At 33.0% G+C, this 15279-nt stretch overlaps 1 protein-coding gene across 4 annotated transcripts in view; it reads left to right on the plus strand.

Annotated features, from left to right (window-relative positions):
- Positions 1 to 15279, plus strand: part of FIP1L1 (factor interacting with PAPOLA and CPSF1) — a 75284-nt gene that overhangs the window by 5157 nt on the left and 54848 nt on the right. For 2 of the 4 annotated variants that reach the window (XM_031942612.1, XM_031942614.1), the window contains exons 3-8: positions 5013 to 5070; positions 7382 to 7485; positions 9419 to 9483; positions 12850 to 12957; positions 13542 to 13657; positions 13931 to 13999. In XM_031942612.1, the coding sequence (XP_031798472.1) occupies positions 5013 to 5070; positions 7382 to 7485; positions 9419 to 9483; positions 12850 to 12957; positions 13542 to 13657; positions 13931 to 13999 (520 nt within the window). The remainder of the gene's footprint in view (positions 1 to 5012; positions 5071 to 7381; positions 7486 to 9418; positions 9484 to 12849; positions 12958 to 13541; positions 13658 to 13930; positions 14000 to 15279) is intronic. The other 2 variants (XM_031942615.1, XM_031942616.1) reach the window with 1 other exon arrangement.

Consider the following 15279-nt stretch of genomic DNA (forward strand, 5'->3'; position numbering starts at 1 on the left):
CCAGGATTGCACAGCTAGGAAATGTTAAGTGTCTGAGGTCAGAAGACCCCTCCACTTTCACAAGTGATTCTGTTCCTTCAGCAGATTGACCATTCTCTCACTATCCTCAATATCTCCATCTCTGCAGGCTGCTTTCTGCTGCCTACAAACAGGCCATGTCTTCTAATTCTCAGGAAATCCCTCATTTTATCTTTTCTTCCCATCTAGATAGCATCCTGTATCTCTTCTTGCTTTCATGGCTAAATTCCTTGTGTAAGATGTCTGCATGCAGTTCCTCTACTTCCTTTCCTCTTACTCTTAACTCATCATTTAATCAAAGCTCCTCTCTTTAGTGATACCTTACCAATGATCTCTTAATTGTCAGATCTGATGGACTTTTTTCAATATTGATCCTTCTTGATTTCTCTGAAACACCTTAATCGAATTGTTTGCTCCCTTGTCCTTGCTATTCTCTTCTCTATGTTTTTATGACATTGCTTTCTCCTGGTTATCCTCCATGTTTGAACATTCCTCAGTCTCCCTTGCTAGGTTTTCATCCAGGTTCTGTCTGCTCGCTCAACCCTCTACTCTTTTCCAGATATATTGTTTTGCTTTGTGATCTCATCAGCTCCTGTAGATTCAATCATCATCTTCTGTGCATATGATTCTTAGTTTTTTAATTCAATCTTTACTTCTCTTCCAACTCCCAAGATCCCAATCTGATCTTGCATTTCCAGCTACTTATGGGATTGGATGTCCCATAAACATCTTAAACATGTTTCCAAAAGTGAATTTTCTCCTGTGAAGTTTTTCCTCTTCCAAACTTCCCTGTCATAGTCATGGACATTTCCATTCTCCTAGCTGTCCAGGCTCACAACCTAGTTGTTATCCTGGACTCTTCATTCTTTTTCATATACACATATAGATACCCACAACCCTGCTCAATCACATCTATTGCTAAGTCTATTCCATTCTATCTTTGAAACACCTCTTGCATCTATTCCCTTTCTCTTTTCTGTCTTTCTTCCCCTTCTTTCTTTTCTTTCTCTTTCCCTCTTGTTCTTTCCTTCTTTCCTCATGCTTAAAAGTTTTTCTTCTTCTTCCTCTCCTTCTTCCTCCTCCCTTTTCTTCTGCTTCCTCCTTCTGTTTTCTGATTTTTTTTAATGTCTCAGCTAAAATCTTACCCTTAATTCAAGTGCCTTTCCTCTCAGATTATCTTCAGTTTATCCTAAATTACACCCTATCCCCTACCCAATTAAATTCTAAATTTCTTGAGAGTAAGGGCTGTTTTTGCCTTGCTTTATATCTTCTAACACTTAGCATGTTACCTGCCATATAAGTACTTAATATTTGTCATCTTGAAAATAAATTTATTACTTAATTTATGGAATTTATTACTTTAAAGATCTTTATGAATTACTGCAATTGAAACAAATTACTTCATAACTAGTAAATTGAAAGGAGATGAGGAGGAGGAGATACTTCATATTTGAGCCGCGGAGGGAAGACAGGCACACTAATATAACCGGTTTATAGAATTGTTAATTTCTCCAACTATTATGGAATCAATTTTGGGATTGTTTAAAAAGTGATTAAAATGTCCATCCCCTTTGATCCAGTGATCCCATTGCTAAGTATATGCCTGAAAGAAGTTTTTGTCAAAGACAGGTTCCATATGTATGTATGTATGTTTATTTAGCACACAATGCATTATTAAGAAATAGCAGGGATACAGAAACAAGATACTACATATATGTTTATATACATGTATGTTTTCTTATATACATGTGTGTATGCCAAAATATTCATTGTAGTGTTTTTTAAAAATTAAAACTTGTGGGGTTATCTTTTATCTTTGTATCATATGTGTTTCCTGATGCATCTTTCCTATATAAAAGGGAGATCTACTCATTCTTCCCAGAAAGCTTTTTTTAATTTTATTTTTTAATAATAGCTTTTTATTTTCAAAATACATGGCAAAGATAGTTTTCAACCTTGCAAAACCTGGTATTCCAAATTTTTCTCTCTCCTTTACCCCCTTCCCCATGTCCAATTCTTCTATACCTATTTCCACATTTATCATGCTACAAAAGAAAAATCAGGTCAAAAAGGAGGGGGGGGGGGAAACCAAGCAAACAAAAAAGGTGAAAATACTAGGTTGTGATTCACATATAGTCCCCAGATCTATCACAGATCTATTGGGATTGGCCTGAATCACCTCATTGTTGAAAAGAGCCAAGTCCATCAGATTTGATCATCTTATAATCTTGTTGCTGTGTATAATGTTCTCTGGGTTCTACTCACTTCACTTAGCTTCAGTTCATGTAACTCTCTCCAGGTCTCTCTGAAATCATCCTCCTGATCATTTCTTATAGAATAATAATATTCCATAACTTATTCAGCCATTCTCCAACTGAAGGGCATTCACTCAGTTTCCAATTCCTTGCCACTGCAAAAAGGGCTGCTCCAAACATTTTTGCACATGTGTCCCTTTCCCTTTTTTATGATCTCTTTGAGACACAGACCCAATAGAGACACTGCTGGATCAAAGGGCATGCACAGTTTGACAACCCTTTGGCATAGTTCCAAATTGTTCTCCAGAATGGTTGGATCAGTTCACAACTCCATAAACAATATATTATTGTCCTAGTTTTCCTACATTCCCTCCAACATTTATCATTATCTTTTCTGTCATTTTAGCCAATCTAAGAGTTATATAGGGCTTTCTTAAGAGTTGACTGAATTTTTATTTCTCTAGTGAATACTGATTTAGAGCATTTTTCAGATGATTAATTTCTTTGAAAATTTTCATATCCTTTCAACGTTTATCAATTGGAAAATGGCTGGTATTTATATAAATTTGAGTCAATTCTCTATATTTTAGAAATGAGGTCTTTATCAGAATCCTTGGGCCATCTCTTGTTTTAAAAAAAAAAAAAAGTTTAGGGATACTAACATGTAAAAAAAGTTTGACATTCTATATTTTATTCCACTCCTGTGAATCTGTTCAAAGAAATAGCAAGAATTGGAAACAAAATCAGTATGGATGGGGAGCAGTTAAACAAATAGTGGTCTATACAAAGTTTTGTTCCATATGAAACAAGGAATATAAAGAATTTGCTAAGATATGTGAAAACAAGCTGATACCAAGTGAAGTTAATCATATACATAATTACTGCAGCAACATAAATGGGAAAAAAGCAATAAATAAAGTTGAGCAGTGTGTAAATTATAATGACCAAGAAGAATTGAGAAAATTACCTCTTGAAGAGGTGAAAGACTGGGGATATTAATATGTTGTTGGGTGTGACCTCTGTTGTGCTGAACTTTTTAAAAAGATCTTTTGTTTGGAGTAATCTATATCTGGAAATAACTGATCTAAAAAAATACCAATAAAATAACAACAAATATTTTAAATCCAGTTCAGAGAACATTGGATTTAATAATGAAAATATTAGGCTTTTTCTGAATCATGACACCAAATATTTAAAAGGGTTTTGATGGGTCATTTAGTTGCTTTGTTCCTCATAGTCCTTTTGTGTCACGTATATTTATCTTGGCTTCTTTAAAAATAAAATTGTTGATGATTCTGGTTTTTTAATCATCTTAATTTGTTCCAGTATCTTTCTCCCTCCACTTTACAGAGCTATCTCATATAGCAATTGTTTTTTTAAAGGCTCTCCTCTTCCCCCCCCAAAAAAAAAAAGAAAAAGAGGAGAGAAATCTCTGAAAAATATACAATAAAAAATCTTGTGAAACACCCACTTCTTCTAAGGAATAGTGTGATCGTGGGGTGTCTTATATTTCTCATGCTTGTTTTTGATAGTTTTCAAAGATTGACTTATTTTTTTATGAGTCTTTTCATTTACACTAATATATAGACATTATACATGCTATTTTCTTGGCTCTACTTTTCACTCTATTTCAGTTCATATGGGTCTTTTCATTCTACTCTATATTCATCACATTTATCATGAAGTTGTTAATGTTTTCCATTCTACAACTCATAGTTGTTGGAAACTTTTTTTTGGTAAAGGCTTAAGTGTAGTATCTGGTATATAAAGGTAGTATATATAGGACCTGCTCATTATATAGACAGTGGTTTTTTGTTTGTTTTTTGGTATTTGATTATAGGAATTTTAAGGTCAAAATTGGGTGGAGTGATCTTTATCATATGAGAGGACACTTTTCACTTAAGTTTAAAAATTTCACTTAATCATTTAAGTTTAAAAATAGTATTTTAAACTGCTTCTTAATCAACTGTTAAATTATATCATTGATTTAGAGAATGGAATTAACTAGCTTACGTGCTTCTCATCAGCAAAAATAATCTTTAATTGTATTTGAACTCTCTTAAATTGTATATGTAATGGAAAGAGCATTTGGGGGGGAGGGGCAGCTGGGGGCATAGTGGATAGAGTACCAGCCCTGAAGTCAGGAGGACCTGAGTTCAAATGTGATCTCAGAAACTTAATACTTCCTAGCTGTGTGACCCTGGGCAAGTCATTTAACCCCAAATTCCAGAAAGAAAGAAAAAGAAAACACTTAGATTGGGATCAAGAAACCCAGTTTGAATTCTATCACTAAGTTGTCATCATTAGTGATTCATTTTACTTGGTCAAAGTGGTGTCCTCATCTATACAAAAAGGCTTTTTAACTTTAAAATATCAATCAATACAGATGTCATTTTTTTCTTCCTTCTCTATATTATCATATTCTGTTATTATTTATTTGCATATATTCCTTTTTACCACTACCGCCCAATCCTTTCTCACTTTCAATAAGACTATAAGCAGTTTGAAGCCAAGTACCTTTGTTTGGTTCCTACTGTCTCATTATACTGTATTTGTGATAGCCAATTATGTATATATATATATGTGTGTGTGTGTGTGTATGTATGTGTGTATATATATATATATATATTGAATGAATGACCTTAAAAATACTAAAGTGGCATGATAGAGTTTATGTACTGGTTATATAATAACTGAGTTGACTGCATTTTTATTTATTTATTTGTTTGTTTTTTTAAGTGCTAATCCTCCATCTGGAATTGAAGATGAAACTGCAGAAAATGGGATATCAAAACCAGTAAGTTTAATTGTGTCTTATCAAACTAACATAATTCCTATATGGGTTAGGATATTTTGTAGAGAAATGTTTTTTCTTTGCTTAAAGTAAGCCTCTGAGTATAGAACTTGATATCAAAAAAGCATAGGATTTATAATCTAAAGATCTGGGAACCAATTAATAGTGATGATTGAACAAATAACTTAGTCTCTATTAATCTCAGTTCCTTTATCCATAAAATGGGGATAATTATATTCCTGATTATCACAGGATAGCTTTAAGGAAAATACTTTCTGAACTTCACAGAACTATGTAAATTCAAATTTTTATTAATGCTATTTTGTTTTGCTTTCTCAGAATATCATATCTATGGGAATCATGGCCAGAATAATTTGCTCATAATGGATAGTCATAAGTAATTATTCTCTCAATTTGATTAGGTTTTCCAGTGCTACTAAGTCAAAGAATCTTAAACTTGTCGACGCTGAGCTGCAGAACCCTTGTATTACATCCAAACTATGAAATTGCTCTGTATTTGTCAAAATGTTCCCTGACTTTGAGCCTACTTTTTAGTTCTTGCATTACATTTAGTAATTTTTTATATTTTATGTTATGGAAGGATGGATGTTCTGTTGGAATGACTGGATCTCCATTAGGTATTAAACTTTCATACTTGCTCCTACCTGGAATCTCTTCCCTTCAACCTGCTTCTATGCAGTTTGCTCCTTCTGTCACCCTATCTCAGGCCAGTCCAGCATGTGATGGTAATGACAAGGAAACAGGAGAATATATAAACTTTGCTATTTCCCTACCCCATTCCCGTTTCACACATTCCCCTTCTATTTCCTTTGCTTCTCTTGTGTTGAGAAACTAATCTCAGTTCTTTTGAAATGGTTAGGATAGTTTGATCTTATTTTCCTCTGAAATACTATAAAAAATAAATCTTAATTTTTCATTTAGAACCTCAACATTTATTATGCATTTTTAAAAAATGGTGTCTAATTGAATAAAGAGAATTTGGAAAGCAGGCATATAAAGGAGTCTTTTCGTTCCCTACATATTTCTTTCCTTTTAGCCTATGAACCTTAAAAGGTCTATACATTTTAGGGATGGGAATATACATTCAAAAGTATGAAACTTGATTCCTTCGTTTTTGGTTTTCCAAAACCTAACATAGTATATCATTTAGTAGGCATGTAATAAATGCTCATTAATTCATTGCTTGATTCGTATTAAGCTTGAGGAAAAACTATTGGGAGGCAATAAATAGTAGGTATAGTAGAAAGGGAAGTATTCATTTGTGTGTGTGTGTGTGTGTGTGTGTGTATTCACACACACATATAAATAAGGTTTTAAGGGAAAAGAGTTATTAAGCTAAAGGTGGGGTAGAGGTGGGATATCATGTGACCTTGGCAAACCAAGAACTCTGTAAGGGTGTTTTCCCATAGGAACATTGGGGGACATGATGTTTAGATTTCATAATACAAGTTAATTTAACTTATGGGGATTGGATTAGGGATGTTACTGTATTAATACCATTGTTTCTTTGAGAAGATGTGTTTAAGTAAAGCAACTTAAGAAAAGACACCCTGGGATATAGTATGCTAAGTTTGGTACTTATCTTTAAGAACCATAGATTTAGAGCTAGAACAAATTTCATTTATGTAAAGTCATTAAACTCAAACCTCCATCACCTCTCCTTTTATAGATGAGGAGATTGAGGTCCAATGAAGTTGTCATATTCCCAAGTTGTGCAGATAATAAGCATTAGAGCCATCTTACAAAGCCAGATTCAGTGGAATTTTGTATTAGGAGAGTATTTTAACAAAAATTATGGTCATTTTTTCAGAAACTCTATTTGTTGTATGGGGCAGTGCTTCTACCCAGGGTTCTGTCATTAAATATTTTTACCTTTTACCCTGGAAAGGCAAGACCAGGGAATTGCAGAGCTTGAGTTTTTATATGGAACACTCTACTCCAGCAGTGGGATTTTGCTTCATCTCCTTATTGACGACTTTGTGGTTGGACCCAAAGCTGGGCAGCTCTCTCACAAGTAATTCTCTGAGGAAGAGATTTACATACTGATGTATATATATGTGCTAAGCATCATATCACTGAGAAAAGTGTGAATTATTTTGTTCTACCTCACATTAATATTAAAGTCAAAGTTGGAAATAATAAAATCAACTGATCATCCAGTGAACTCTGATTCTCCTCCCAAGATAACTAAGGAAATTTTGATTTAACACAGTACACTTTTGATCTCTTCCAACCCTTGTGGATTTTTTATACTAAATTAACTGAAGAATCTTTTAAATTATTCTCTGTGTAGAAGGTGACTGAAACTGAAGATGATAGTGAGAGTGACAGTGATGATGATGAAGATGATGTTCATGTTACCATTGGTGATATTAAAACTGGAGCACCACAGTATGGGTGAGTTAACTTTCTTCTTCTTCTTTTTTTTTTTTTTTTTTTTTTTTTGCTGAGGCATTTGGAGTTAAATGACTTGTCCAGGGTCACATGTGTGTTAAATGTCTGAGGGCAGATTTGAATTCGGGTCTTCCTGACTTCAGGGCTGATCTTCTATCCACCACTCCACCTAGTTGCCCCTGAGTTAACTTTCAAGAGTAAAATTTAAAAGCTTCATGAGTCATAAAATAGTTGTTGACCCTGTCCTTTTTTCATTTTTCTACCATTTTAAAAGCGCCTTATAAACGCTATTAAGACATAGTTGCATCGACCTCTGATGGACTAAAATGAGACACAGGGGAGTGGAAATTTAAAATAGGGCAGTGAAGTCACCTGGATAGAAACAAAAATCTATTGATCTAGAAAACAATGAATCAGTATTTTGTTGCATTATTTATTAAATGTTTCCTAGTTTTTGTTTTTAATTGAGTCAGCCTGCACTGGAATGGGAGTGGAGGAGGGCGGGAATGATGTGAATTTGCCATCTCTGGTACAGGAGATGTTAACAGACAGAAGTACCAGAGGAACGAAGTATATGATAGGAAGAGAGGATGTGCTGAGGGGTAACAGGGAGACATGTGTGTTCCCCATTTGGTTCTCCTGCAGTGTCATTAGAGAAAGAAGAACGCTTCCAATATGTTGGATAAATGCCCAACTTTTGTGGGTAGCATGAGTATGGAACAAGGTCTTAACTTTTGGAAAGACATGGATGGGTTGTGAATTGCATGGTTTTAGTGAACTTATAAACTAATGCATTCAGAGATCCATTGGAATAGTATCACAATCTCACAATCTCTGCCATTTGAAAAAAAATCTAAATGGCACCAAAATAAAGATAAAACACACAACACACAGAGGAGGTCTGTTCTGGAAGTTAGACTATTTCTGGAGGGTGGAGAGGATGAATCTCAAACTACCTGGAAAAAAAGACTACAACAAACACTTGGAAAAAATCATGACATCATTGTTATATGTCCTCCTCCTGCCCCGCCTTCTCCCCATCCTTGCAAAAAAAATTTTTTTTAAGTCAATTGAGAGATCCTTTTCATCTCTTGAATTTTTTTTTGAGAATTAGCATTTATAGAAAACGTGTTCTTGATAGCATGAGTATGAAACAAGGTTTCCAAAACTACATCAGTGTTCATATCTTTTTTATAATCACAGAATTGACTGAAATATTAAATCCTTGTGTACTTTCTGTTTTAATGTAAAAAAAAAAAAATTTTTTTTTCTATGAAGCAAAGTGACATCCTATGGATAAACAAGAAACTGGGCCCAGAATTGAATAAGGGGAAAAGAGCAGCCTGAATGAGGATTAAGGAACTATTTTGTTTTAGTGACCTTTAATTTTTTTACTTTGGAATTGTGGTTGGTTATTTTACTGAGTCCTTAATTCTTTCAGATGTCGTTTTCTTTATAGTGTTGTAATTATGTAAAATGTTTTCCTGGTTTAACTTGTTTCACTCTGCCTCAGTTCATATTAATCTTTCTAGGTCTTTTTGAAATTACCGTTTCATCTTTTTTTTTTCCCCCTTTCATCATTTATTTGGCACAATAATATTGCATTGCAATTGTATTACATGACTTGTGCAGCTATTCCTTAATTAATGAACTAGAATTGATTCTAGTTCTTTGCCATTACAAAAAAAAAAAAGCTATTATAAATAACAATGTTCAATAAGGCAAGCTCATTGTACTAGGATTTCATCTAGTATAGTGTTAACTGTTTTTTATCTTTGTACTTCAGTTTAGGGTTTTGAGTCATTTTAAATGAAAGTATCTTTTTAATGTAAATTTATCTTGAGTACACAACATAACTCAGATTTTTTGTGTAGGTACATGAGGATTCGTGCTGACTTAATTCTCTGATTAATCATAATATAATTGTTACTTTTAGGAGCTATGGTACAGCACCTGTAAATCTTAACATCAAGACAGGAGGAAGAGTTTATGGAGCTGCAGGTAAATTTGCATATTGGCATGAGTAGAAATTAAAATGAAATAATATTGGCAAAAGTTAGATTGCAATTCAGGGAGAAGGTAAAAATCAAGAGTTAAGTTTTACTGATGTACAAATAAGTCAGGAGCTTTATGTGGTAAAGATTGCAATTCAGCTTTTGTGTGATGTTTCCAATAAATTGTATGTGTTCTGAATTATGCAATAAATTGGCAAAACAATTATATGGGGACTAATAAAGTTATCTTCATTTTTATAATTAATATGATTTCGATGTATTAGAAACAACCCTTGGAGTTGTACTTTTGAGGAAGCATTTTGCTGTATAGTAGGGATTGCTAAAATCTGGCCTTCACCATATGTTTTTGTATGATTATCAAGCTAACATTAAGAATGTTTTTTTTACATTTTAAAATTTTTACCGTACTTAAAAATATAACAACCATTTTTACTTAGATAAGAACAGGTTTTACTCCTTGACCCTCAGATCAGTCTGTAGTTTGCCAACCTATGCTTTAGAAGAATCAGATTTTTTTAGTCATCACCAGATAAATACAGAGAGGCATGTTACATTCTCTACAGTTTTTGTTCAATTAAGTAATGATTTACTATTTGGAAAACCTTAAAGCTACTTGAGTGAGTGCTTAGATTTCTTTTATATTTTATAGAAATGGGGAAGTATTCATTCATGTTCACTAATGATTATTGAAATTCTGTCTTGCTGTATTTGCATATTTATGTTTATGTAAAGTTAAGAATTTTCTCCAAATCTTTGCTATCTTTCTTGTTTTCAGATGCCTTGATGCTTAATCCTTCAAGGCCTCCCCAGTTTCTTTCCCATTTTTTTATGTACTTCAGTATATTTGTTTATGGATCATGACCAGGTGTTCCTGTGTCAGTTTCAACTCTTAGCACTAGATCAGGGGAAGTAATATCAGTCCAAATATTATAGCTTCATTGTCTTTGATATGAAACAGTTTTTAAGAGTGATTTTGATTGCTCTTGACTTTTTGTCTCCTTTGTGCATCTTCAATTTCATCATTGAAAGCCTTTGGAATGATTACTTAGATCTGTTGCCAAACTTTCTACTAATTTTACCTTCTTCTACTTCTCACTTATATTTAAAATCCAAAATGATCTTAGTTGCTGCATCTCTATTTGAAGAGATCAAGTGTGTGTTGAGGTGGTTTCATTATTCCTTTGGTTTCCTCAGGATAACTGATTTACCTGACTGAGTAAATAGTCTTCAGAAAATTGTTAAAATTTGTGTTGCTACTCCTCCATTCTATCTAATCTGGCTTTATTTTATTTTATTTTTATTAACATTATAAGCTTCTTTAAGTCAAGCTGAAATTGTTTAATTTGTTTGACAGGACATCCTTTTGTCACTTTTGTTCTTCTAACTTTGGAATTAAGTTGTTCTTTTTTTTTAATCTTTGTGCTAACAAGCCAGCAGTTTGACTATAAACATAGACAGCTGTTATTTGGTGCTTGTGCTTTTCTTTCTGTTTTCCTTGGGGCAATCGGGGTTAAATGACTTGGCCAAGGTCACACAGCCAGGAAGTGTTAAGTGTCTGTGGTCAAATTTGAACTCAGGTCCTCCTGACTTCAGGGCTAGTGCTCTATCCACTGCACCACCTAGCTGCCCCTATGTTTATAAAGGATTTTCTTGAAGAAAGTTTTCATGTTTGACAAACATGAAGCTGTCTTGTAGTCTTTTGGCCTCTTACTTTATTTGTAAATTATATTTTCCAACTCTTTTCATCCATCTTTGCATTGAAGACATTTAATGTCTTTATATTTAATCAATTGGAAAGAAATTATTGAATTCTTCATCGTGTTTCTGTAACCTTTTTTCTCAGCAACAAATCTTGGCAATGTACAGTCGTATTTATGATATTTCTACAAATGGGTATTTTCAACACTTCATTTTAAGATGAACTAATAACCCATGAAACAAAAATTCACTCCTTTTTTTGCATATTTAGATGTAAATTTAAATTGCTCTTCAAGTTAGTTTTACTGAGAAAATATCCAGTTTGATCTAATTCACTTCTCTCAGCACTGTGTCTATTTGCTGATTGACTGAGGAACTCCCATTTGGAATACCAATAGCTTTTAAGTAGTCTAAAGGCCAATCAATCACTGTTCTTGGTGCCCTTTTCCTGTTCTGTTACTGTTACCACAGGACAGACAATGTCTTCACGCAGAATTTGCATAGTTTCATGGTTTTGTTTTGTTTGTTTCGTGGATTTCCATGGCCAAAAAAGTTAGTAGCCTTCTGAGAAGTAAGACTCCTTATATTTAACTCATGATAGTTCTTGGAGAATAGAACTAGTTATTGCTGAAATTGAACTCAAAGTCTTTCTCACATGGAAGACTGCTAGAACTTGGTTTTTACTGCTATGTCATTTGACAACCTAGGATCTTCTTCCTGTGCTAAGGCATGGGCCTAGGACTTGTGACTTATTTAATTTTCAAGCTTGTTAACTAACTTTCCTGACTTTTTTTTTTTTTTTAAGGAAAGGAGTATGTTTTTAACATTTTCATCACTTGAAATTGGTGCTTCATCTCCTTATTGACTTCTTTGTGGTTGGACCCAAAGCTGGGCAGCTCTCTCACAAGTAATTCTCTGAGGAAGAGATTTACATACTGATGTATATATATGTGCTAAGCCTAAAAAAAAAAGAGAACCAATTTTTAGTGATGAAAATGTTTAAAATGTTAAAAACGTCAAATCTTATTTTATTGTGACTTTTCAGCTTCCTCTCCTCCCACCCACCACGTCCAACCCTTCTGTCCCCTAATACTAAGAGTTTATAATACTTCCTGAATTCAAATTCTTCCAGTTTTATTTCATGACATTACCCTTTATAAATGTTTTATTGACCAAATTAAATTCAGAGACTAAAATAGAGCATTAATAAATTAGTATTTGTAATCTGGAAGTGAAATATATTGTAGTTGATAGCGGGCTGCCTTGGACACATGCTGGTTGCTCAAGTCACAAGCTCTTATTGCCCCAGGTAACACTCTTAAAATGATAGGTTATTAGCTAATTGTCATTTAGGATCAGCAAAAGGGAATCCTAATATAGACTGATGAAAACACAGCTTTATCAGAATCAAAATTCTTTTTACAATACCTTTTTAATTCAGTTTTGTCCTGTGTTTCTAGATTTCTTCTTGGCGAATGAATCAACAAATCAAACAAATAAATGGGGCTATGTTCATTTCTTCTTTCTTCATATATAGATCTGACTTTTTAAAGTCTCATTTGTTTGTCCATTAGTGAAATAATATATATGGCATATGGATTGATTACTTTTTGTTTATATAGCTAAATAGCTGTTGCATAATTTTTCCTAATAGGGACAAAAGTCAAAGGTGTAGACCTTGATGCACCTGGAAGCATTAACGGAGTTCCACTATTAGAAGTAGATTTAGATTCTTTTGAAGATAAACCATGGCGGAAACCAGGTAATATTACTCATTTATATCATTGTACACAATGCTTGGGAGGGTAGAGCAGGCGTTTGTTTACTAATGCTTATTGAATTAATCACATGTTTGTGATTAATGAATGTTACTTGTTTTAGGTTTTTCTTTTCCTAATCAAATATGTTAATTCAAATAATTTTGTTTTAGATGGTTATTTTTATTTTTTCTTAAGACCTAGGCACCATTTAAAAATAATTAGTTCTAATTATGTACTGATGACATTTTTCACATGTAACTAAATGCTATCTGAGATAGAATTATCTTGAACAAAAAAGGAATATGATCTTAATAAATTAGAAGTGTTAGTAATTGCTATAGAAAGAGAATAGATGTGTGTGTATTTAATTTTCATTTCTATATGCATACACAGAGATAAACGCATTTGTTTTCCACTAATATACTTACACTGGAAAAAATATATCACAAATAGAATTAATGTAATTTCACCACAATTAATTAATTAATTTTTTTTTTTTTTTGGTATTACTTTGCTGTATGAAAGTGATTAAAACTGGAGAAAACCAGAACATATTTGTGCATTAAAAAGAATGTTTAATTTATAGGTGCTGATCTTTCTGATTACTTTAATTATGGTTTTAATGAAGATACATGGAAAGCTTACTGTGAAAAACAAAAGAGGATACGAATGGGACTTGAATTAATACCAAATAAAATTACGGTAATTAGTAAATATTGTATCATTCCTCTTTTCTCCCTCCCCATATCCCAGTCACTTTTTCCACCCCATAAAGGTGGTTAACTGCAATATTATTGCAGTTTAAAAAGCCATTCTTTTTCTTTTGTTAATGAATTTGTTCTTTTTCCCTTCCCTTCCAGAGTTTCAGTAATGTTTCTCAATATTGTTCTTACTTTCATGTGACAGACTAGCTACAACTAGTAGCTAATTCAAAATTGTGTGGTATCTTAATGGGGAATATGTTATTTAACTTAGGCCGAAGACTATACTATGGAAGTTACACCAGGTGCAGAGATCCAAGATGGCAGATACAATCTTTTTAAGGTGAATTTTAGTAAATTATCCTTGGTTGCTCTCATTTTTGTTCTTGAGTATGCTTCCCATACCACTACTTAAAGTGACAAGATTGAAGTGGAAGTAACTACTTTTTTTCAAACTCTCAGCTTCCTGGTGACTTACAAATTTGCTGAATTGTTTTGTCTCCACTGCTGCAAGCATGTGAGTTATTAGTAGCCTACTGTACTAACAAATGCCAGATAAAACTGTATGTACTTTGTTTCCTTATTTTAAATTATGATACATTTTAGGATATTAAAATTACATGCCAACATACTAGGCAGATGCTATATAAATATGTATATATGTATATATCAAGGCATTATCTTTTAATAGTAAAGTTGGACTATTTCATTTTTTTACACTTCTCACATATAGTCTAAAGGAACATAGCAACTTAACTTTTTTTTTTTTTTAATTGACATATTCTTTTATTTTTTAAAAATTTCTTAGTGGTATTTAATTCCTTTCCTAGTTACATGTAAAGATATTTTGATATTCATTTTTGCAAGATTTTTGAGTTCCACATTTTTCCCCTCCTTCCCTTACCTCCCTCTTCTCAAGATAGCAAGCAATCTGACATAGGTTATACATGTAACATTTTAAACATATTTCCATATTTATGCTGTGAAAGAAAAATCGCAATAAAAGGGAAAGACCACAAGAAAGGAAAAAAAGTGAAAATAGTATGCTTCAATTTGCATTCAGTCTCCATAAATCCTTTGTCTGGATGTGGATGGGATTTTCCATCCCAACTCTATTGGAATTATCTTGGATCACTGTATTGCTGAGAAGAGCTAAGTCTATCAGAGCTGATTATCACACAATCTTGCTGTTATTGTGTACAGTGTTCTTCTGGTTTTGCTCATTTCATTCAGCATCAATTCCTGAGCTTATCTGATTTCATTTGATACTTATTTTATTGATGAAAAGTCCTTTCGTAATTCATTCTGGTGAAAAATATTAACTCTCCAGTCAATGTCCACTATTTGGTGAAATGGTAAAAAAAAAAAAAAAAAAAAATAATAATAATTTTCTGTCTTTTATGAACTACTGAAAAGTAGGTTTGTATAAAGAACACCAAGACTGGCTCAATCCTGCCCCTTAATATGATTAGAAGGAATAATAGTACAATGATATCTTTTCTCACCCCAAGTTCACACCCACCCCATCTACATTTGCATATATATACATATATATTTGATTCAAGAAATAGTTATTTTGATTTTAGTATACACACATTTCTTCTCTCTCTCTCTCTTTTTTTT

This window comes from Sarcophilus harrisii, chromosome 6, assembly GCF_902635505.1.
Source record: "Sarcophilus harrisii chromosome 6, mSarHar1.11, whole genome shotgun sequence".
NCBI lineage: Eukaryota > Metazoa > Chordata > Mammalia > Dasyuromorphia > Dasyuridae > Sarcophilus > Sarcophilus harrisii.